This window comes from Monodon monoceros, unplaced genomic scaffold (genome assembly GCF_005190385.1).
Source record: "Monodon monoceros isolate NGI ecotype Baffin Bay Population unplaced genomic scaffold, NGI_Narwhal_1 Super_Scaffold_11, whole genome shotgun sequence".
Classification (NCBI taxonomy): Eukaryota; Metazoa; Chordata; class Mammalia; order Artiodactyla; family Monodontidae; genus Monodon; species Monodon monoceros.
In genome coordinates this window covers 30,876,754-30,903,215 of record NW_021703767.1, presented here as the reverse complement: position 1 = coordinate 30,903,215, position 26,462 = coordinate 30,876,754, and the positions used below count along the sequence as shown (strand labels likewise).

The following is a 26,462-nucleotide window of genomic DNA, read 5'->3' as shown; positions in this document are numbered from 1 at the left end:
TCAAAAGTGTGTGACTGAGACTGACACAGAGAGACAGCTGAATCTCCTTCTGCTATAAGATTTCTGCAGGTTGTAACAGCTTTGAAAGGAGCTAGGTATAAAGGCTACCGTCTGAGCAAGCTTAACCAAATCATTGAAAATAAAAAGAAGATGAGGGATGTTTCTGAAGGATGCGTGTGATGGTAAAGAATTTCATAATATTACCCTATCAAAAAACCAAAGGTTCTTTAGTTTCCTATATAACTCATATTAATACAAGCAGCCAAATCACAAAATTGTGAACGTTCTTATAGGAGAGCAGTAATGTTAACCTGGATGACCTATGTTGCTTTACTGTTGTTCAATTAAACAAAAATTTGGATACAATAAATTATATTGAGATATGCTTCCAAGTTGGATTATAAATAAGGACATATCAATTTTTATGTTGTATTTACTTACAAAAAAAGAACATTATAACCCTCTGGGATCTGTTTCTCGACATAGTAATTAATTTTCCAGGTTTGTAATTAAACAGTTTCAATATGTTACAATCAGGAGGTAATAACATTCAATTAAAGGCATAAGACACATTTTCCCCTTAAAATGTTTCTACCCTTGAAGTAATACCAATGAAAGAGGATAAAATAGGGTATTAACACTTTTCAATTACCCTAAATGACTTTAATCCTGCGAATGAGGTCCTACTTTAATTAGAAGCTCTTCTCTTTATTGCAACATGATGGATGTCCACTTTATTAGATTCGAGTGTGACACTGTAAGCCCACTTTACATAAACATACTATGTTATTAAACCTTTTCTAAAAGAGGTGATGTTTGCTAGCATGCCAGGAATATAATTTCAAAATGCTATTGCCTTCCTATAAAATTTGTATTACTATATAAGGCTAGACTTTTTCATACATATGAAGCATAATTTGAGAGCAAGCTAATTCTCCTGTGGAATCCAAATATATTACTGAAATAAACCATCTGAAAGAGAAGGGTCTAAATTTTAAAGGCACTTGGAAATGATACAATAACTCAAAGTGTGCACTTTCCTACAATTAGCCATTAGAATACTAATTTACATAGCACTAATACATCAGATGGGCTTAATTCTCTCTGGGATCTCTTCCTCTACAATGTGTTATCAGTCCACCTTCTAAATGATTCGATGACATGGAAAATGGCATATGATTGAGGTTAACCCATCATCTTTATTCCCTGTTTGTATGACATAGGCAAAAGAAAATGGATGACAAGCAAAACCCAGGAATTCTACAGAGCTCTTCTCGCCTTGAAGTGCCTGGGTATCCTATTAGTGCTAATTGGCATTATCAGCACATATTGAGGAATATGGACCATTAAGTCCAGGCTCTTAACTCTCTATACTGATGGATAGTCATAGATCACTGTAAAAATTGGATACTGCAGACAGTAAGACTAATTTATTTTTCCTAATGTCCCAATTCATGATTTGAAAATTTACAATTTGCTCAAGCATTTCTCTTTTGTTCTCATTCACAATCTCCTTTCTCTCTCTCCCCTTTCCTCTCTCCCCCGACCCCTCTGTCTAATGTGAGGGAGATAGCTGAAATAAAGAAAAGGAGGCCTAAGATTATAATCAAATCAATCACCTAACTCGAAAATTTTTCCCAGAGATTAATATCTCTGGAATTACATGCCACTTTATCAAATAACAGAAAAAGAAATACTTTAATGCTATTTGATCATTACTTGTTTAAAAAACATTAAAACACAATGTAGCATATTTAAATATCATGCTCATTGGGCCACAAGACCAATACACATTTCATGCAATAGCATGTATAAACCTGAAGCTATTTTAGGGCATGTGATTTATACATGATACAGCTGTATCTACATGATAACAAGTTATAATGAGATTTAACTCACTACATGGATTTAAAGTGTAAATCTGCAACAATCAAATTGCTTTATATCATTATATTTGTATCACTTATAAATAAATAATAAATTCACATAAATATATTTACTATCAGTGGCTTGAGAAAGTAACTTCTGTGGACCCCATACCTCCCCGAATGGGTGGAGGGAAGGAGCTACAGGCAGGAGTGAGAAACTTGACAGGCTACCAGGGCTCTCCAGGCTCATCCCCTCCTGCCTTCTCAGGCACGATGTGGGTCTGGGGACAGAGGTGACCAGAGTGGTGCTGAGCTTCTGTGTGTGGGCAGAGGGATACCTCTGGCCCAAGCAGCCTGGCCTTAGCAGAAGCATGAACTTGCCACTTCAGCCAGGAACAAGGGAAGGCAGATGCATTCTGCATTTTCCCCATTTCTAACCTTCAAAATGTGTAAAGCATTTTTACATATAAACTAATTTAATCACATAATCTTCATAACTTATGTGAAGTAAAATATATTATCCTCAAATTTTAGATTAAGAAAATGAGCTTCAGTAAATTTAAACAGTGCTACAAAGATTGTAAAAATTATACGGAGGGAAAATGGCTTTAGAATTCTTTCCTTTTTCAGGGTACGTGTGTGTGTGTGTGTGTGTGTGTGTGTGTGTTCAAGTGTGTTATAACTATATCATGTTGCTTTACACTCACTTTAGAGTTTGGGATGTTTTAATCTGAAAGCAATTTTTAAGTGAAGAATCAAGGAAGTCTATGAGTAGAAATCTATTGTATTGTTACTAACTGATAAAAAAGATGGCAATTAAGTCCTGGAACGATCCTGATGTGGGATAAGACAGTGGCCAGAACTTTACCTTAACCTTCTCATCACTATATTTACATCCCACAAATCATGGGGGAAGTGAATCCAACAAAGGGCAATGAGGAAAGGAAGAAAGATAATTTGCCCGTCCATACTGAGATGTTAAAACTGCTAGCTCGGGGTGGTACAGAACTGTATAGGAATTCACAACAATGCAAAATGACGGCTGAGGGAAACTTCCTGATGTCTCTCTACCCAGATAATCATACACGAGTTTTGATCAACAGGTTCTCTTAACTTAGTCAAAAGCATTTTCCGTCTCTGGCAAAGTTTTTAGATTGCCTGAGACTTTAAATCATGGTTTCCATGTTTGCCCAGGAAATTCTTCCAGAACTTGGACTAACACCAGAGGGTGCTGACGAGGAACACCAGTAGGTCTCTTCCTGTGAACTATATGCCTCCTTCGGTATGCTTCCGGAGAGACTAGAATAAAAATATCTCTAGGTCCCTCAGGAATGCACAGATAAGTCTGTAGACAAAGAACTCAATTTCTGATCTGGTTTAGGCTGGAAGTTCCACTCATTGCCTCAGAACCTAGAGGCTTGTGCTTGTCCAAGTTTGGACCAAGTTCTAAATGAGAAAACGGGTGTATTCAATTCGCTTTTAGCAGAGTCTTGAGAGATCATGCTGCCCGGAGAGGGCCCGGAGAGGACAAACCAGGGCACAGAAAAGACCAGACAAGTGTTGGGTTTTTTTCTGGTATTTAATGTATTATTTCCTGTCTAACCCCACTGTGAGGGAATCCAGAAGGGATGATGGAAGAAAATATTTCTCCTACTCAAATGGAAGCGTGCTTAAATTAACGATAAAGAAAAGGTATTTATACTATATAACTATGAAAGGGGGTTGAAACTAGTTTCGAGGCTGATTAATAATGGAAATATTTTTGACTGTTTTACATTTGCCCAGGATGTCCTAAGTGTTTTATATATACTAACTCACTTACTTATCCCAATGTAGCTCAATGCAAGAAAGCAAACTTACCTTTCTGTTAGGAGGTTTTAAACAGCTACAGGTTAGACTTTTTCAGATAATTTGGTTACACTGCATTGTATCTATTTGACGTAAGATAAAAATATTAGAGAATTAACACTAGAAAAAAAGAATGTTATATTAAAGCATCTGACTCCCGCTAATTTTAGAATTAATTGGTCTCTTTTTCAGAAATAAAATAAATTCAACATTGTTAACAAGAAAGGAAAGACAAACTTTGAGGGTCACTAGAGACGGGGAGTTCAGAGATTTCAGAAAAGCAGTCAAGGCTTACACTCACCTGGCTGCCTTCTTTTTGCCAAAAAACTGCTGGCTGTGGGTTTCCTTTAGTTTCACAGGGAAATGTCACTGTACGACCTTGAGCAACAATCTGATCTCTTGGCCTAACCACAAACTGTGGAGGAGCTATAATTTAAAAGGAAAGAAAGTGTGTCAATATAAACTGCTGACAAAGAAAAATATATCAAAGAGAAAATCTGATACTAGGTGGATTGCTCAGTGCCAGACAGAGGCTACAGTTTTTGATTTAGTTTTAAGTATTTCTCAAAACACAATGGGGAAAGAAAAACGAGCACTCTATCAAATGTGAGGAAAGAAGTAAATGTATTCGTAGACACATTTTAAATGTACACTGTAAATCCTGCAGCCCCTATACTCGCATAGAAAAATAGATTTTTAATGATATTCTAAAGTTTTTAAGAAAAAACATGGTTTCCCAATATGGTTTTGTGTTTTGAATGAAGAGAGAAAAAGAGGCATTGCATTACTCAAATATCTCCTTCCTGTGAAATCAATCTACTAACAAACATTCACTGTTCTTGTAATATTTGCAAGACATTGTACTGGGCACAGGGATACCAGAAGGAATAAAATAATGATACCTATTCTCAAAGTGCTGATATTCTAGACCTGAGGAATTGAAGTGTTGAAAATATCAAAGAATCGAAGAGATGGGAATTACATACAAAGATAACTAACAATATAAAGAAACATATGAAAGTGGTTGATTCTATTTAATTCATTTCATTTACATCAATAAGCATTCGGCAATTACTATGTTCCCCTACTGGGCACTAAAGATACACAGATAAAATCATCTACCCTGCAGCCATGAAGGTACTCGTAGTCTAAGAGAAAATACAGAACATGATCATGATGACAACAGCAAGAGCAAAATTAAAACAACAATTCTCTAAGGCTGTGGTAAGTTCAATGATAGAGGTGCTCTCAGAGCACAGAGGAGAAGCACTTAAATTATAGTACACGTCGTAAGTGTGATAGGATTTCAGGAGAGAGGGATCCCTTTGTGTTAAGGTAGCTGTGAAATGCTTTATGCAGGAGGTGGACATTATGGAGACTTGGAGGAAGGGGTGGCATTTAGAGAAGTGGAGAAATGAACATATTCCAAGCAAGGAGCTAACTGAGCAAAGTGTAAGAAGCAAGAACGCATCTAGCATACAGTGTGTAATCCCAAAGGAATGGCAAGTCCCCACTGTATAAACAGCATTGGCTACAAAAGATAGATTTGTATCCTAAGAATGGCCTGAGAAGACAAACTGAGGTTTTTATTCCGACTCTTTCTAAGCTGAGGAGTGATAAATGTAAAGCAAAAATTTTGGAAGCTTTAACCCTCTAATGAATGTAGTGTATAGATTGTGAGCGAGACAGATCAGTGAATAAAGTAGGGAGTCTGACGGGAAGGCCAGTAAAATGGTGTAGGCAAAAATAATGAGACCTAGGTACAAGGAACTCCAGTAGAAAATAAAGGGATGGGGTAAAAATTCTAAGTAAGTTCAGATTTAAATTTGGGGCTAATTATAAAGAGAAAGAAGAAAGTGAAAAACAGTAGACTGTGTAACTGGACATTTTCACAAGGACATCTTCTTCATACTAAAATCCACTCCTGTTGAAGAGAAAACAGCATGTTTATTCTATGACTTTTCTAATCATCTGTTTCCAGTGTAACTCCTGGCTTATACTAGAAAACTTATGACCAAGAAAAAAACTTTAAAATGAACTCGAAGTTTTAGAACCCAGTGTACATGGCCACAGTCCTAAAATTTGAACGCTGAAGAATTTTAACAGCAAGCACCATTCGGTAAAGTCCTTTACCCAGAATTCTTTCAGTCCTTTAGGAGTACATAACTGCAGGTCCAAGAACGGAGTAAATGTAGGGTATCCTCAAACATGCAGGATTTACAGTGTACAGTGTACATACAAACAGCAGCAGCATTTTTTCAAAAATCTCAAGAGATCTGTAGTGGCTTATTTTTTGCTGTCCTATTATACTGCCTCCTAATTCAACACATTCAACACACACCTCAGAGACAGAAGGAATAAATCTACTCAGTGAAATTTTCTTCTACAGCTATAGATAATAGAAGACTCAGTTTAAAAGGATGAAGAACCCAGATTTATGTATCTATTTGAACAGGACGTGGTTTATGTTGCCAGGTATTTTTAGGAGATTACTTGCTTCTTATGATCTTCTTGTTATTTCCACACAATTCCACTGAATCAGCAGATACATTGATTTTTGTTCCATTTTTTCTAATACGAATGATAGTTTAAATCAACATTACAAAATTACTTTAGGTACGACTCTTAAAACACTGCAGTGTCCATTTTTCAATAGAGATGTGAAACCACCGATAGTTATCCCCAAAGATACTTAAGATTGGTCTCTATCATCTGTAATATCTAAGAAAAAGTATATACATTAAAAAATTTAAAGATCAATGTATATTTCTTTCCTTCTTAGTAATTCTATGAAAAAAAGTTTACTGCCAACATGGACACTAAGTAAGAAGTACTGAGTAACTTAGCTTGTACCTCATTATCAAAAATAAAAACTAAAATAAAAGCCAATATAGTAAAAATCAGTTAACAGTCTGTGACGAAAATCACATACATAGTTTATTAGTTCATCTGTATTGCTTTGGACCAGAAAGAATTTGAATTGGTTCTCAAAACTAGCTAGTAAAACTAGTTAGTAAAAATTTAGAGCCCCATATGAACTATAAAATCCTTCTTTATATAATTTTTAAAATGTAATAAATGAGAATACACATGATTAAAATCATCAGACGAAACATCAAATGCAAGCAATGAAAACATATTTTATAGTTTTAAGCATATTATGCTTACTCTGTTTATCTATCATCTATCTCAGTAAAATTACCATTTGTACTTTAAATATTAAACTATAGACTTCTTAAATTTGATTTTTCAAGCGTTTAAAAACCTTTGGATAGATGAGCGATTTTGTAAAATGCTTTTGGAATCCAGATCCTACAATTTTAACACAGCTGCTAAAACATAACCCCCAAAATAAGGACTGGCGAATAACCACATCTATCAATCCACTTTTTGAAAAAGATATGATTCATCTATTTACTCGTTCAAAAATGTATTGACTGGTTACAAACTATGATACATTCTGCTTGGTACAGGAGATAGAAAACAGAATAAAATGTTGTTCATAGCCTATGGCAGAGACTTGCTATTAAATAAATAAATAAAAACAAATACGGCAGAATATGATTTGCATAATAATAGAAACATGCAGGGGGCATCAGGGGAAAAAGTGTGGAAGTGCACAAACTAGATCAAGTAACTGCTGAGGAAAAAAGAGGAAAGATGCCAGGAGACGGCTATGTTTGAATTGTGCCTTGAAGCACAAGTAAGAGCTCACGAGATGGAGAGGACTCAGGTCACCTGGGACAGAGAGAGGCAGACACAGGCAGAGACCTGTGGAAGCAGATGTGTTGGGAGGATATAAATGATTTTAAAAATAAAATCAGAGATGCAGAAGTGACATAGGTAAGGTGAGATAATTTATGCTAAATGAGCTTAAATTTTGCCCTAGAAAGTATGGAGATCTTTTCACAGATGCTTATGCAAGAAAGATATAATAAGGTTGTGTTCTAGAAAGAATGCTCTTCCTAAAAGAGAAAAGGCAGATATGAGGCTGAAAAATCTTAGCAAGTTGGGACAGCAAATCCAGTTGAGAATTGCCATATTCATAGTAGCACCTAAATATAATATTTCATAAGAATTCTTAAAGGAAAAAGAAATTCTGCAATATCACAGTGCAATATTTACCACTGATGATATAATCTAAAAGACCAGGAAATCAAAGTTTCTTGAGTTTTTACTCAGTAATGAATTTTTAAAGACTAGTAACAAAATGCTATCAGCATCTGTGTTACTCATGCTATGAAATATCCTTTCATGTGATGTTTATATATAATGTACTTTTATTCCAAGTTATTATAAATACACCGTATTTATAATGTACCAAATTGCTTCTTGTCACCCAAAATTAAATCACACTGATCTTGCTGAAACTAGAATCACCTTTTCATTTTTAAAATTAAAAAATAAAGATATTAAAGTATTTAACAAAGCAAAAGATTTTAGAAGTATTCAAGTCTCTGAAAATGTACATCTTTTCTTATTGTCATCTGAAGTTGAGCCACCAAAACCAACTGCATCAATCACTTTTACTTCTGTAGACTCTCCTTCTCTGCCCAAGACCTATAATGTAATCTTCTGTGAAGGGATATCAGCTTAAGGAGTTTATTTTTGAGGTTTTAAAATGAAAAACTGCATCAATAATTCTTCTGATAACACTTCACAGTTTCAGTATTTCTGCCAGGTGGCAGTGAAAATGGTTTGAAAAAACAGTACTTGGCCGATGGCACCAATGGGAGGGAGTAGGCAGAGAGGTGGCATTTTATCAACACAGCACGATAGCACAAAGTGTGCTATACACAAAATGGATTTTCTATGATGGCTCTCATTAAATATGAAAAAACACAACTAGGTCCTCAGGATGACAATCCAAAACACATATTTAAACCCAATGTGAATTAAAGAGTTTGAGTTATAAACTCCAGGAGAATATGCTAGTTATAGAAATGGCAATTCTCATATATTTCGAAGACAGAAGACTATAACATACATATTTTTATGTCTTCTCTAAAACCTGAAGCATTAGACAAATCTTTTGTAACTATGATGTAACGACCGACTTGCTTAACCTATTAAATGACGATACTTTATTGCTTCAGCTATAACAAGAAATGAAATGAAGAAAACAGAGTGGCACAATTCAATGTTCAATTACACATGTACTAGTTAAAAACAACAGCTCCTTAAGAAAAGTACATTGTGTGCTTTCCAGAGGAGTAGACCCAGATATAAAAAAGGTCAATTAAGATTAGAGGTCTGTCTCAATGGTGAAAAACTGAAACCATTTCCTCTAAGATCAGGAACAAGACAAGATTGCCCACTCTTACCACTATTATTCAACATAGTTTTGGAAGTTTTAGCCACAGCAATCAGAGAAGAAAAAGAAATAAAAGGAATCCAAATGGGAAAAGAAGAAGTAAAACTGTCACTGTTTGAAGATGACATGATACTATACAGAGAGAATCCTAAAGATGCTACCAGAAAACTACTAGAGCTAATCGATGAATTTGGTAGAGTAGCAGGATACAAAATTAATGCACAGAAATCTCTTGCATTCTTATACGCTAATGATGAAAAGCCTGAAAGAGAAATTAAGGAAACACTCCCATTTACCGTTGCAACAAAAAGAATAAAATACCTAGGAATAAACCTACCTAAGGAGACAAAAGACCTGTATGCAGAAAACTATAAGACACTGGTGAAAGAAATGAAAGATGATACAAACAGATGGAGAGATATACCATGTTCTTGGATTGGAAGAATCAACATTGTGAAAATGACTATACTATAGGATTCAGTGCAATCCCTCTCAAACTACCAATGGCATTTTTCACAGAACTAGAACAAAAAATTGCACAATTTGTATGGAAACACAAAAGACCCCAAATAGCCAAAGCAATCTTGAGAAAGAAAAACAGAGCTGCAGGAATCAGGCTCCCTGACTTCAGACTAAACTACAAAGCTACAGTAATCAGTATGGCACTGGCACAAAAACAGAAAGATAGATCAATGGAACAGGATAGAAAGCCCAGAGATAAACCCACACACACATGGTCACCTTATCTTTGATAAAGGAGGCAAGAGTATACAATGGAGAAAAGACAGCCTCTTCAATAAGTGGTGCTGGGAAAACTGGACAGGTACATGTAAAAGAATGAAATTAGAACACTTCCTAACACCATACATATAAAAAAACTCAAAATGGATTAAAGACCTAAATGTAAGGCCAGACACTATAAAACTCTTAGAGAAAAACATAGGCAGAACACTCTATGACATAAATCACAGCAAGATCCTTTTTGACCCACCTCCTAAAGAAATGGAAATAAAAGCAAAAATAAACAAGTGGGACCTAATGAAACTTAAAGGCTTTTGCACAGCAAAGGAAACCATAAACAAGACAAAAAGACAACCCTCAGAATGGAAGAAAATACTTGCAAATGAAGCAACTGACAAAGGATTAATCTCCAAAATATACAAGCAGCTCATGCAGCTCCATATCAAAAAAACAAACAATGCAATCCAAAAATGAGCAGAAGACCTAGATAGACATTTCTCCAAAGAAGATATACAGATTGCCAACAAACACATGAAAGGATGCTCAACATCACTAATAATTAGAGAAATGCAAATCAAAGCTACAATGAGGTATCACCTCATACCAGTCAGAATGGCCATCATCAAAAAATCTACAAACAATAAATGCTGGAGAGTGTATGGAGAAAAGGGAACCCTCTTGCACTGTTGGTGGGAATGTGATTTGATACAGCCACTATGGAGAACAGTATGGATGTTCCTTTAAAAACTACAAATAGAACTACCATACGACCCAGCAATCCCACTATTGGGCATATACACTGAGAAAACCGTAATTCAAAAAGAGTCATGTACCACAATGTTCATTGCAGCACTATTTACAATAGCCAGGACATGGAAGCAACCTAAGTGTACATCAGCAGATGAATGGATAAAGATGTGGGACATATATGCAATGGAATATTGTTCAGCCATAAAAAAGAAACAATACTGAGTTATTTGTAGTGAGGTAGATGGACATAGAGTCTGTCGTGCAGAGTGAGGTAAGTCAGAAAGAGTAAAACAAATACCGTATGCTAACAGATATATATGGAATCTAAAAAAAAAAAAAAAAAGGTTCTGATGAACCTAGGGGCAGGACAGGAATAAAGACACAGACGTAGAGAATGGACTTGAGGACACAGAGGGGGAATGGTAAGCTGGGATGAAGTGAGAGAGTGGCATGGACATATATACACTACCAAATGTAAAATGGATAGCTGACGGGAAGCAGCTGCACAGCACAGGGAGATCAGCTCAGTGCTTTGTGACCACCTAGAGGGGTGGGATAAGGAGGGTGGGAGGGAGACACAAGAGGGAGGGGATATGGGGATATATGTGTACATATAGCTGATTCACTTTGTTATACGGCAGCAACTAACACAATATTGTAAAGCAATTATACCCCAATAAAGATGTTTCAAAAAATTAAGGAAATTTTATCAGGAAACTAAATATAAGACCTAATAAAATAAAAAGTCTTAGAAGAAGACACAGGAAAAAAGAAAAAGAAAGATTAGAGGTCTGGTACTGTTCACCCAAAACTGTGTTTTTGAAATTTTAAATACAATGCACAGTAAATTAGATTTGATTTCTGCTAGGTTATGCTTTGATACTGCATTCAGCCCAAGCTGGCTTCAATCAAAGTCACACTACAGCTCTGTTACGCTAACGCCCGCTGCTGTGAGTGAGTGGGTGATATGGAAATCGGACGGCTGAACACGAGTAGGAAGCACAGGCCTTGCATGAGGTGTGCTTGGAGATGTGGGATGCGGGGACCCTAAAGGTGATCACATCATGTTCAGAGTTGTTTTTACAGGAAAACATGACTTTCTATGGAAGACATGAACATGGAGACAGTCATGAAGAAGTTGCATACATTAATATGTGATACGGTGGCTCTAGGCACACTCAGCAGCTCTTCCTTTGGGTACAGTTTTGCACCTGAGTGAATAAGTTTCTTCTTCTGTAACAATAAAGATTATGAACTTTGTATCCTAAACTCAAGTATAAAATTTTTTTGCTATTTAATATTTTTTGGTTGTTAAATTATAATATATTCTATAAGCATATTTGAAACACACATTCTTCCATCATTTGCTTGTTTTAAAGATCTGCAAGTTGAAAACTGCTTAATACAACAATAATTAAAATTAATTGAGTGCTTATTAAGTACCAGGAGGTGTGTTAAACCATCCACAGGCATTATCTCATTTAATATTCAAAGAGCCCTATGTCTTAACTTCTATCATTATGATGTAAAGACCAGAAAACTGAATCTCATGAAGGCTTTTAAAGATTAAATCAATAGATAGGAGGAAGGACTTGACTTCTGATCCGTCTGATATAGTTGGACCTCTTAAACACATATGGTTCACTTCAAGCCATATGACTAACTGAGAATCTGTCATGTCTATTACCAAACTGAAGGGTAAGAATTATATGCTATAATTTCCAATATGGTATAATGTTGTTAAAATCATAACATGTTTTTCCTAAATAATTGCTTTTATTGTTAAAGTACATAAAACCTATAATCTTGCTCTTTCTGCGCCACCTGTAAGTACAACCTTTCTTAAGTATACTTATTTCAAGTGATTCTTTATTCAAAAACCTACAGTGCTTTTTCTATTGCTTGCCATTGCAATGCTTGCACATCATTCTCCTGTGTAGCATGTTGTCTTCCATCAGCTGGCCCAGGGTTTTACCATCCTGATGCTCACCTGTCCCCAAACTAGCTCCAACATTTCAGCAGACCAGTCTACTTTCAATCACTTGCATGCGTATTTGCTTGTTCTAGTGGTTAATCCATCTTGATATCTATTATCCTTTGATCCACCTTGTCGACAACGATTAACCTGAACACACTCTAATCTTGTACTTTTCTTGTGTTCTTCCCACTTAAGGTACTTGCCCTTGCTTGTATTGTCTTGTTTCTCTATTTGTTCCCCCTGCCTGTGTGCCTTGATTCTTCTGTTCCTTTGTAAACTCTTAGTGGTATGGTGTGCTGTCTACTATTTTGCAATGAAATGGTATCTTTATTTGGCCTGGAAAATCTCCAAATAGTGAACACTAAATAAAATTCTTGATTTAAAGCAAATACTCTCGCTTTTTTCCATCTCATCATACTAAGGAATATGATGCATTCTTACCAGTGACAGTAACTCACTATTATAGTAATTTGGGTGGGGAGAAGTCAAAGAAAATATGTTTGAAAAATTTTCCTAACTGATTCTTATATGCCCCTCTGTAAAGAATGCCCAATATACCAAATGAAAATCTATAACTTAAAGACTATAAATGAGTAGCCACCACCCCAGGGTGACAAAAACAGCATAAAAAATGTTTACCAATTCTAAAAGTTCCTGCAAAAGAAATTAGTTAATAGGCTTAGCCTCAGCAACAAGAAATAGCAAAAATTCATTTCATTAACATGAAATGTAGAGCAGGAGTAAGAGATGAATGTTTACTCAGTAATCAGAACAGGCTGGCTTCTAATTGATAAATGATTGTTTCTTCAACTTATTTAATTTTATTTAATTTTTACCATTTAACACTTCACTTGATTTCAAAAGAATTTCTGTTAATAATACTGAAAATGCATAATGTCATAAAAATATTTGATTTGAAACTTAGTAACACATAATCCATACCAGAGGAAGTAATGAATTTATAATGAAAAATATAACTTAGGGATATAGGATTTAAAATGAAAATTTTTATAGACCCCATTTAATCACATTTTGTTCATTTGTCACTATTTTTCAGGAATATAAACGATCAAATTGCTAAATTACCTACCTTTCCAATTAATCATTTTCTTACTGGGTCCATGGCAATAACTCTTCTGGATGAGTGCTGTGATTTCTTTCTCAGCCATTACCTTACTTCTAACTAATATTAAAACTTCTTATTCCATAACAAAAACCAATATCTATACCTCTTTTCAACAGTAATCTAATAATCTATCTCTCAATATATATGTTATATATATTTTTATATATATATATATGCTTTCCTAATGTCAAAATGAAAAAGTAAAACTACTAAATAGTCTGCTGTTTTCATAAATATGGAAAGTATAGTGGTCAAAAAAATAAAATGACTGAAATGAATCAAAATCTTTAGATTCTTCATCTATTTAGATTTCATATTCTACTCTCCACCTATGAGAGCCCTCGCATGTACAAACTGCATTCAATCCTTGTATGAGTAAAGACGTGTTCTAATTTTGCAGCTATACTCTTTATATTTTTTAACCACTGTTGTGGAATTTATTGATTGTGGGAAGACTGATTTTTGAAGGTTCATATAATAGTGAAAACTAAAAGTTACTCATGGTTGTTCAAAATCTGATGACTAAAGTAGGCCATGAAGCTAGTCAAATGTGTTATATAGTATAACTATAAAATAATGTAAGTGGCCTTCTAAACTGACATTTACAATAACTGGGAAAGCAATTCCAAAGAGGGTCAAAGGTACTAAGTTTTGGTGATAATGTGACATACACACAAAAAAGTATGTGTATGTTTTGTGACAGTGATTAAAACCATGTTCTTTAATGTACAGTCACAGATAATATGCTTCTCCTTGAAAATGAGCAATGTAAATATAAAAATGAAATAATTCTACAATTATCTAGAATAAATAGAATGCCTTTGAAAAGGATAAACTCATTTGGTTCAAAATACCCTGCACATTAAGATCTCACTGCATGCATATAAAAACAGTGTTATAATAAACAGCTCCACCACATAGCCAATTTTTCTTTAATTTTTGAATTTTATTTTATTTATTTTTTATACAGCAGGTTCTTATTAGTTATCTATTTTATACATATTAGTGTATACATGTCAATCCCAATCTCCCAATTCATCACATAGCCATATTTGACCTTAATTTTTTTAAGGCAACATATTACTGGAAAAAATAATAAATAAATAAATAAAATTTATTATTATTAATAAATTATTAAATAAATATAAAAATAATAATTTATTATTATAAATTTGTACTAGAAATGAATTCAGATGTTTGTTGGCACTTTCACTCATAATAGTGTTTAATTATTTTAAGCAAACATTTACTGGTTTTATATGGTGTCAGGGTCTGAGGGTACTAAAATCTCTGTTCTCTGGAACTTACCGCCTACCAGAGGAAACTCACATGCAAACAATCAAGCATGACACAACATGATGAACATGGTAATTGCTGTAATACAGGATGTCCCACCATTACGAGAGTAACTTGACTCAGTCTGTCTCCAACAGTTGGGGAAAGCATTGAAAGAGAAAAAGAGAGAGCGAGAGAGAGATTTGTTCTTTTGAGATTAAGTAGGTAAGAAAGGAAGGGTGTGAGGTTGTTCCTCACAGAGGGAAAAATACATGCATTATGTTAGAGATAGAAGTTTTCCAGACTGCACCAATGCACCATTACCATCACCTGGCTTCACTGACACCTTTAGAAAAGCAGGTAAGTCTGTTTGTTAAACTGAAGGATTATATTGGTGGAAACATGTATTTTTCTATGTAAATGGTCTTTACTGGCTTTAGCAAGTCCAACTTAATCCTCTAATTGTATTAAATATTTCTATATTGTAATAAATGAAATCGCTAACTCATAAAGTAACTAAGTTGGATATGTTTACAGGTCATTTTAGATTTTATTATATTTCAGACTTGCACTTAAATTATAGGCAAGTACAGAAAATCATGTAACTATAGGAAATCATTCTGAAATCTAACATGCAAATTTCATAAACTTTTGAATTCTACAAGTTACAAATTAAGAAAAAAATTAAATTTAAACAAATTCTGAATTGCAAATCACATTTTCCCATATTATACTGTCCTTCACCAATCTAGCTTTGCTTCTCTACTTTGCTTTCTGAACTAAAATACTGAGTAGAAAATAAAATAATAAAATTTTGTTTTCTTTAAGGGACTGTTAATTTTCAAGGAAAATACTATTAATTTAAAAACTAAGGAATCATAGAATGAGGCAATATTTACATTATTTTTGAAAAAGATCTCATTTTCACCAGCAGAAGAAAAGTAGTTCAAGTAGTGGTGAAAAAAATCCTCTCCAGATACTAACTGGGAAAGCTAGAGTTCTCAGTATTGTGGGTAGAAGAGGTTGTATGTGTGGAGGTGAGGAGGGAAAACTATAGCTTAAAAATGGCTCTTCATGTAAATGGTGAGACAAGACATCCATTTTCACTCACTTAACCTGTCAACTTGCCAGAACTGTCATGTCAGCACTCTAGCTAAACCACAAAGGTTGATCACATCCCATTATCTCATTTTTTTAGAAAAAGACTGCATGAAGATGCCAATCAGAAAAAAAAAAGGGGGGAAACTTGCAAGCAAGGAACAAATGTACTGAAGCTGAAGGGCTGTTTAGTTAACGGAATTTTAATATGCAACTGCAATGTTTCTTAATAACATTAATTACACGCTTAGTAAGGCACCATCCTAACTCATTAGTGCCTTCTTTTTTGTTGTATTTTATCTCCTACTAGCAGAATGGGGACTATATGATTGGCCTGTTACCATTAATGTTGCTTAATCTTTTTATAGCACTGTTTAAAACTGCTTGCATAAACATTTTCGAGGCAAGTATTACCTATGTATGCATATGTGTGTATCAATTAACTGCACCAACATTTGGCGTGCCCCTCCCACATGTAAATGTTATGCTAGACCTAGAGGCAGCAGAAAGATAAATACAACAATGTATTTACTGACAAAGAGCTAATAGTTTTGAGGGGAGATGAAAATAATAGCCTCAGTGAATCTGGGAAGCCATGTTTGCCATAAGAGATTTAAAAAATCTTTCAGACGTATTTTAACTCAAAATTTAATTCAATTTGGTAGTTTATATATTTTAATTAATCTAATTATGTACTATTCCCTTGAGTGACATTTAATATGTTTAAATAAGTAGTGCAGTAATTCAAATGTCATGCATATAATATTTAGGTGTAATGCACATCATGATATATATTTTACAGTATATACATATGTAAATAGATATGATGATATCTTTCTGTCAACAAATTATTATAACTTATAAAAATGAAAATTTTTACTTTCTAAGAAGGTGTGACTAAAATATTGATGCTACTTCTTTCTGGCAATAGCCAGTGAAATCTCTTCATACTAATCTCATAATACTGTTTCTAGCCAGAATATCTACATTATTGTGATATTTGATATTTACAGTACTTTTAACTACTAAGTTAACAATTTATTTTATTTTCATTTGGATAGATCCCAAAATTAATGACTAATGGAGTAAAGGCTTATTGCTCCACCTTCCTCTATTGAGCATAACAGAATAAATGAATAATATGGAAAAACTACCATTGCCTCAAACCACAAATTGTGAAGTACCCCTGCCAAACAAGGTCAAATCTGGGGGAAAATGAGGATGCAAGGTGAGCAACAGCTAGCCCCACCCACAATCCTCTATCAATGCCAATTTCACAAAAATTTTCTGTCAATACTGTGAGAGCCCAATCCATGATTCTTTTATAGAAAGAAAGGAGATCTAGAGTCAAGAAGGAGACTTGGGAAATATGAGACATGACTTTGCAGATAACCAACTAAAATTAAGAAGTCTGGAGAGAAGGTATTGAAGGAAAGAAAAAGCCAAGCCTACTATGGATGGCGAAAATTTAAGGGGCCCCCCATGACCTTCCCTTCATGGAGTTACTCCCATGGTTATGTTATGTTATGTGACAAAAGGGATTCTGCAGATGTAATTAAGGTAACTAATCAGTTGACCTTAAGATAGGTCTTAGGGACCTTAAGATTAGTTTAGGGGCCTAACCCAATCACATAAGACCTTTCAATCAGGGAATTTTCTCTAGCTGATAGCAGACTGAGAAGTGAGAGAGATACAGAGCAAAGCACCTGAAGGATTCAAGGGATCACTGCAGACTTTGAAGGCTGTGGCAGCCATGCGCAAGGTTAGCAAGTGAATTGTGAGCAACTTCTGGCTGGCAGCCAACAAGGAAATGGGGACTTCAATCACACAACCTCAAAGAACTCAATACTGCCAACAACCTGCATGAATTCTGAAGTAGATTCTTCTGGAAAGTCTCCAGAGAAGCGCCCAGCCTGATCAACATCTTGATTTAGCCTGTGAGATGCTAAAAAGAGGACCGAGTTGAGTCTGGTTGGACTTCTGATCTACAGAACTGCAGCCTAAAAAACGGCTGCTGTTTAAGTCATTCAATTTGTGGTAACTTGTTATGCAGCAGTAGAAAACTAGTAAAACTAGTAAAAACCATCTTCATTACAAAGCAGGGAGTACGAAGGAAGATGAAGAGTGTTTCCTATGGAATACAGAGAGTTTGTAACATAAAGTGTTTTGCTGTGTATTACTAGAATCACTAGCTTACCAAGGAGAAAATGACATGTTTTTTGAAAAAATATTCCAGATAAGAGTTCAAGTAGAGGTTGACCCTGATACTTTTCACTTTGTCTTCTCCAAACATGTAAACCCTAGCTTTCAGCAGTTAACTAGATGATTAATAATCAAATAGGGACTAAAACAGGATCTACGTAAAATAAAATAAAGCAAACTGTATATTAACTAATTACTTACTAATTAATGACAGGAAAGAACATAATCAATTAATCAAAGGGAGATAAAGCATTTATATCATCCAAAAATAACCCAAGGGAACACAGAAATACTTTAGAATAAATAGTTGTCCATAGTCTAAATAGAATTATGTACAACAGGGCCTCTCTCTAAAAAAGAAACAAACAAAAAAATCTCAAAAAGGGGTAAAGGCATTAAAACACAAGTGAAGGAGAATACTTTGTTCAAGCTTATCAAGGAAATGAACTAAAAGTTAAAGTAAGTTAAAGAAATATATTTTAGAAATAAGAAAAAAGATAACTGCAATTGAAAAAGTTAGGAAGGTGATAAATATGCATTAAGAAATAATACAATGTGAAAGAACGATGACTTCAAAATTATTACAGAGAAGTTAACAGATATGGAACTGAGACAAAGGAAAGCCAATATAACTGATGTATTTGAGAAAAACAAGTGAGACAGAAAAAGTATTCAGAGATAAAACAGAAGAAACCATTTTGAAATAGAGTAAATTAAAGGATGAATCTGCAGATTCTAGGGGTCGTGCTGTCCTAGGAACATTAGACACAGGGTGATCAGGCCCAAAGTATAACCCAGCAAAGTTATGGAAGAAGGGAATACATTGGTATTCATATTTGTATTCATAAAAGGGTATCCCAGCTGACGCTAAAAATATTCTGTAAGCCTTGTACTTCCCTATAGTACCATTCAATACAAAAACAATAAAACATTTTCACCAAAGTCTGAGAAAAGAAAGTATGACTCAATAATTTTATACCTACCCTTCAAATTAGAGGCATTGAACAGACATTGTCAAACACACAAGGTGCTTCCAAAAGAAATAAGTCAGTGACTAAAACCAGCTAAGCATGAGAAGTAACCACTACCTGTTTTTCACTTGAAAAATTAGTATGAGCTAAAGATATTTTAAATGTTTCACATTATGGGAACTCTGTTAGAATATACAAGACAAAATACAATGCATTTTTTAACCTACAATTTAATCAAAACATATGGAGCAATGAAAAACTTGATGCTTAATAAAAATTAAATGGGACACTGCATAAAGTAGCTAATCAGCACCAGATGTAGGAAACATCAAGGGCTCCTAGGAGAGAGATGATCACCTCAGGTCATGGGGTAACACCTTGCCCAAAGAAGAAAGGCTGAAGAGAATAAAAGTATAGGTTTCCTTCCAAGAGGTTTCCTACCAAGATACACTCAGGATGCCTTTTGCACAAAAGTGGATCTCGACATGAAAGGATTCGTATATAATATCCACCTAGTTTCTGATTTTTAAAAAACTGTAATATTTCCAATATTAAGTTGAATTATATCCAGCACATTAAACTTTCCAAATTTCAAGGTGGGGTGGAGGGTAGGGGTGTTGAAAATACCAGCTGCATTATTTTTAAAGCATTATATGATTTCTATTTTTTCCTGAATGAATTTTTTCAGTCACTCACTTTTTATTGGATCTTTTGGTGGCCTCAATAAAATGCTTTAGAACATGTTATAAAACAAACTCCACTTCAACTCAAAAGAGAACTTTCTAAAATGAAGACATGTTAAATTTTTGTGTTTAAACAGTTAAAAGATTGAAAAAATATGTCCCTATAGATTTCTGTTTAGAATAGTGGCTGCTTCTTTAAAATAATAATAATAATAAAAAATGGGAATTTTGCCAAAAACATATATATTTCTCAATACTTATACACTCTTGTGGCCAATTATATTCTATAAAAAGAAACATACTTTTGATTTACTAAATTAGGAAATAATTGGAAGTTTCCATAAAGTTGTATATTGTCAATTTGTTTTTGATATTTTAAATGAGTTTCACCTGATATACTCAGTTTTTAGTTTCCATACTGGAGGCAATCACCATCTAGCATATGGTATACACGACACAAAATGGAGCAGGCCTCAGCTTCACAAGCAAGGCAGCTGGTACTGCTGCCTTTTGATTTACTAAATTGATTACTAAATTAGGAAATACTAAATTTTGATTTACTAAATTAGGAAATAATTGGAAGTTTCCATAAAGTTGTATATTGTCAATTTGTTTTTGATATTTTAAATGAGTTTCACCTGATATACTCAGTTTTTAGTTTCCATACTGGAGGCAATCAACATCTAGCATATGGTATACACGACACAAAATGGAGCAGGCCTTAGCTTCACAAGCAAGGCAGCTGGTAGGTTTGACAGTCCTTTTCCAAATTATTCATTATGTTTTGAGTTGCTGCTAGGAAAAAATGTGTTGCCCATCTCCAAAATAGATGTTCTTTTTTATTTTTAAGCTTGGGAAAGACTTCCAATAGAAAATAAGACAGATGGGTATAGGAAGCAAGATATTTATCTCTACTTAGACCCTTTTCTTCTGTCAGTTCCCTCATCAACAGAGTTTTCCAAACAAACAAATGAATCATTTCAGCATTCAGACTTAACTCTGTCCTAGGATGCACTTTTGCTCTCATATAAAGAATGCCTTTGGAACAGTAAAAAGTCAAAACCACAAGAAGGGTTGGTGGATTTTTAACGATCAAAGTGGCATTTGTCTACATTTTGTGGTAAAAAGCAACTAGGGAAGTTACATTCCAAGACTCTTTCTGAGGTGTTGATGACATTGCAGATGAGAAGGTGAAATGTGGAGACTACTTTGCTCCATTGGCAAGTATGTGATTGTTTGCTTTCAGTAGGACTTCCCACATTGATGATGCTCAAAATCAAGAGTTTTCTTACACTCTCAAAAGTACAGGCAAGAAGGTGTTTATTCCAACTGTAAATTGCATAGAGTTTCCAATTCTTTGACTCAAATGCAGCTTATAAGAGTCATCCAGTTTGGAGGTTTAAAATGATTTCTAAATTGGCTTTGCACACAGACAATCAAGTTTCATCTGGTAGGTAATGTAGTGATTGGTTTCTGAATCTGTTAGTATTCCAGAATGTGCATATATTTCTAATTTTCTTTTAAAAGCTTTAGACAGGAACTACCCCTTGAACTTTCTCTAAATTTTACATAGTTGGTACATAGTTCTTCACATAATTTATACTAGAATCAAAAGATGGATTTTCTCCCCCTTCTGTGGTTTCTACTTTGTAGAATACTGATTATGTTATTGCTAAGAGCTTCAAAGTTAAAAAACTTTTAGTCTAGTAACAAATATTAATATAGTTTTCTATTATTTGAATATTTAATTCATGATTTTACTTAATTTGTAGCTTCTCACCTTACAATAAAAGTTGCCATATCTATACTTCCTGAATTAAAATTGTTGTAAAAAGTGGATGCAAAGAAAAAGCAGGCTAATTTCCACATTATCAGTCTCTTCTTTGGTGATCCAATAAGAGCATATCAAACATTCAGTTTCCCAAATTAATAGTAGTTGTCAAGTTTAAAGTATAGTTCTTCATATTTCTGAGCACTGTCATAAGCCATTTTAAGAAAGATTTATGAAATGACAGACTTTCCCAGAATAAAGTACAATGTGTCAAGAAGCTATTCTTTAGTTCCAGTCCAATGGGAATTTAAGCAATCATTTCAAAAAAGAATAAAAAACAGAAATAACTTTTGAAATGCCTTGTAGGCGACAAATATATCTCAATACTCTGTGCATATCACATTTTCTAAACAAAGTATTTTTTTATTCATGAGTTTTAATATATTGGAAATTATTAACATATTGTTCTATATTCCGGGAGCTTGTGAAATAATACAAATCAAGTGGTCATGGTTTATCGGCATAAGGCTTCTATATATAAAGATCTATAATTTAAATGTGACTTTTCCTGCTAATTTACGAAGTTATTATCTTATTCTTTCCCATTTACTTCTTAATTTTAGATGTCATACCATAGATATGTAAAGTTATTATTAATATGAATTCTTACAAATGCAAAAAAAATTTATAGTATATTCTTTAATTTTCTAACAGCATCAATTGTAAAAAGCATAATCAATTTAATAATTGTGTTTTAAGAAAAAATGCCTGCAGTTTATGTTCAAATTAATCATAAGCCATAAGCATACTTCAAAAATATTGAAATGTGAAATAATGTATGTCTCAGAAACTAGGAATGTGTTAACAAATGTTGGCATACAAAACTTTTTCACATATATGATCAATTTTGAACTCAATTCATTCCTATAGCAGTTTTGATACGTCAGAGCTTTTCTCTCCATTTTATAGAGGAAGTGATTGGGGATTAGGGATGTTGAATAACTGACAAAGGAAGTACTGCTCAGAAATGGCAGAACAGAAATTCAGATTGGGAAGCCAAAGTTCTATTTATTGTATCTGCTATCCATATAAGAGCACATTACATAACAATAATGTTTGTGAATGCTTCAACCAACGGGGGAAAAATGTTATGAGTCTGGATGGCTATACATCAAATGTCAACAATGTCAAGCCAGTATAATAAGAAAGCTTTTGAAGTTAGGTGGACCATTTATAAAGCTGTGTCAAATTGAATAACTTATTAAAGTATCTCTTGGTATATTAAAGAAGCAATGTACTAAATTAATTTATTCATTCACCCACCCATCCATTTATGCATATATCTATCTATTTACTTATAACACCATCACCAAGATTTCTTTTATTCAAACACATTTCTTGGTAGGTTAAGCAAAACTTTAAAAGAGATGCAGAAAGTTTATCAATACATTTGAAAATATTTTATTTTTGTTTACAAATAATTACCACTTAAATTACTGCAAGCGCAAGCTGTTAACTTCAGTTTTGCAAAGCCAAATGAAGAAAAAGATATATTCAAACTTTTCATGCCAAAGAACACGGCTCATCCCTCCCTTTTCCTCTTAGCATCAACTTACAGTAACTTGAAGCATTCTACTAAATTTTAAGTAGGCATGCAGATAATAAGTATGCAGCAGTAAAAAAATACCCTTACAGAGCGCAGACTCTAAGCAGCTTAAAATAAAAGTGCATAAAATAATAGAACTTCTTAATTTAGTTCATAATCTTTTATATTAATGAATATCAAACATAACTAATAATTGAATATTTTATACACACAAGAAAAAGGAAGTATTGTATTTTTCTCAAGAAAAGTTAGAAGTTTATAATATTCATCATTCATATATTCTTTTACAAGAAAATTGTTACCTATTAATTGTTAAGTAACAAAAGGCCACTACAAAATGGTTTAGTAAAGTGATGAAAAAGTTAGGAGCAACTTTTACAGCAGACAGTCCCTCAAGTAATATTTTAACAGGGGTGAACAAATGTATTTCATTCAGTCATATCCTACTATGCATGAGCTATGAAGCATTGTACAAAGCCATGCGAAATGGATAGAAGGATGGCTACTTACCAACAGGGCGAGCTGTAGACATTACAATGGTGTGGTGAGAACATAAAAAAGAAATTAAAAAAAAAGAAAGAAAAGAAAATTATCAGAATGCATGATGTGTAATGTTACATTTAAGTATGGACAGTAGGGTGATTTCTAGTCTCATTATTCAAGTATGAACAGGATGTCCTAGCTTGATAAAAACTGAACGTAATTATAAATAGAACTCTAAGAAAATAATTACTTTGCACACCGAGATTAACTCTAAGCAATTTGAGAGATACTTTACATAAGGTCTTATTGTCATCATCATTTACTATAGTTATTATTTCAAATATCTTTTTAGAGTTAAACAGCCTTGTGTTACCCCAAAGTTAAGAACCTGATGAATATAACTATTCAAGTCACAGGCTAGCAAATGTCATGTCAATAAAAGAAGGCCTTGCTGTCTGATTTAAATAGCAATTGGATTTTAAGCATGGTTAGTCAGAACCATTACAAGGACTACAGAAAAGCCCCTGACGCTGCGTTTCAGCCAGTAATAAGTTAAGATCACATCACTTTTCATCCGTGGACAGGGTAGATGAAAATATAACAAATAGGTTGGAACGTCCTTAGAGATTTCAACTGAGTAGCTCTCTAACTACTGTTAAGCTCTTTTCTTTTTTTGGCAGAGGGCAGGAAACAATGACTGACAGATTCTTGTCCATACTGAGAATGGCTTTCAAACTGCTGCTTCAACAAATTATTATTATTTTTTATTATTCTATAACTTTCGATCACTAAAATCAGTTGTCATAGACTGTCCCCTTTTTTAATGCACAGAAACTGTAAGAGACACACATGGGCTTAATAATACTTTCTTTAAAAAGAATAATGCCAAATCAATTTAGATAGTAAACCACTTTATATAAAAGCAATGGACAAATATAAAACATATGGTCCCATTTTCAAATGAAGAAGAAATAGATTTAGTAGCGTTTGAACTTTTATTAAATCTTACATTTCAAAATATAAATTTATTCAGCAAACAAGTGTTTCATCCATACCCCAGTGGGTAAAGCTCCAGTGTGAACACAATGTAACTCTTGAACTTATGAGTAGTTTTGTCTTGATGACTTGTTGGCATGGTGAGATAGATATAGCCATTGAAACCATATTTATAGACCTTCATTCACTCAACAAATACATCACAATTCTAGTTCTGTGCAATCTTTGAAACTATATTGGAGTTTCTTCTCTATGAGATTCATGGTCTTAGAATATTATTCACAATTAAGTGGGGGGGGGTAATACAACTCAAAGAAGATTAAAGCAATCATAGCAGCTGAATGAAAATTCTGGCTTAGTGAAACTCTAGTCTGTCCTACAGTCTATAGTGTGTTTACTATAGCAAGAGGGAGAAAGTAAGTTGAACTATGCACAATAATTTCTTTCTTTTTCTAGGAGGGCACAAAAATAACAACTAAGAACAAAACAACAGACTAACGTAATGAAGTTGTGCCTTATTCTGACTGATGAGATTTCTCTTGATTTTGCTAATGTCTAGTAGTAAAAGTACTTTGTGTTTCACTTTTGAATTTGCATTTTTCAGGTGCCACCTCCAGCTGAATCTGAAACATAATGTTTCCTTTAGAAACAAAAAGGCATTTTGAGTCTATGATTGTAAAGAGAGAAAAAGAAAAACACATGGTGAGAAATCATGTTTTAAAGAAATAAAATATATTTCTTAGTCTAGGAAAATTCCAAAATAATTAAAGATTTATTGCTCTAGAACCAAGGTAGTTTTCCCAATGAAGCTTTGATTTATGCAAAGCCAATTTAAGCAACTGAAAAATGGGAAAAAATATGTTTATGAATATGCAGTTTGTGTTCACTCATTTTGGAGCCACTTTAAAAAAGTTCTATTAGATCACGAAATATTTGATTAGAATATAAATGCTAGGAGGCTTATTATTGTCTAGCAATATTTCTTTCTAATTTTATGTTTCTCAAGTCAGCAAAGGGAGCTACTTGCTGTTAAGTTTAATTTTATAGTCTATTTTCACCATATTTCTGAAGTGGAAAACAACTGAGTAAGTCTGTTTCAGATTGTGATTATAAAACTTCGTTTTCTTTTCTCAAACTGGCTAAAGTGAATATCATGATAAAATTTTAGCAGAAACATCACAATAAAACTTGTCGTTGTAACATAGCAACATTTCATCCTGAAAAAAAACCCAGCAGGTGGATGTTTTCAAAATCAGCAAATTAAACTAAACTGTGTCCCTGCATTAAATGGATGAAAATGGATGTGGCCTCTTGGGTCAGTTGACCCTGTTCTAATAAAACAATCCAGAGAAGGGCTGAACATTTCATTTATGTGCAAAGAAAAATGAGTGTAAAAAAAATAAGCCGTAGATAATATTTTTTTTTCCGTTAACCTCTTAGTATGAGAAATCCCAACCGTTTTTCCTAATGGTAAAAAAGTATTTTTAAACAATTTTTACTCCACATTCTATTATATTATGGAGATTTTGATTCTTTAACCCTGTTTTTGAGGTTTCAGTCTTAGATGAAATGCATACTACATAGATTAAACACTCGAATCCATTTACAGGACACAGATTAGGGGAGAGACCATTAAGGTTTGCTGATTTAAAAAAAAGAATCCTATTGAAAACAAACAACTCTTTCTATTAGTTTTGTAAATTAGCTTCAAACATCCATCCAGGAGTAGCATACTTTGTTAAATGAAATGGT

At 33.8% G+C, this 26,462-nt stretch overlaps 1 protein-coding gene across 1 annotated transcript in view; it reads right to left on the bottom strand.

The window, feature by feature from the left end:
- The window catches only part of ROBO2 (roundabout guidance receptor 2), a 574,540-nt gene that overhangs the window by 97,664 nt on the left and 450,414 nt on the right, over positions 1 to 26,462 (bottom strand). The window contains exons 7-8 of the mRNA XM_029214217.1: positions 23,742 to 23,753; positions 4,018 to 4,142 (exon numbers count right to left, since the gene is read on the bottom strand). Coding sequence (XP_029070050.1) covers positions 4,018 to 4,142; positions 23,742 to 23,753 — 137 coding nt within the window. The remainder of the gene's footprint in view (positions 1 to 4,017; positions 4,143 to 23,741; positions 23,754 to 26,462) is intronic.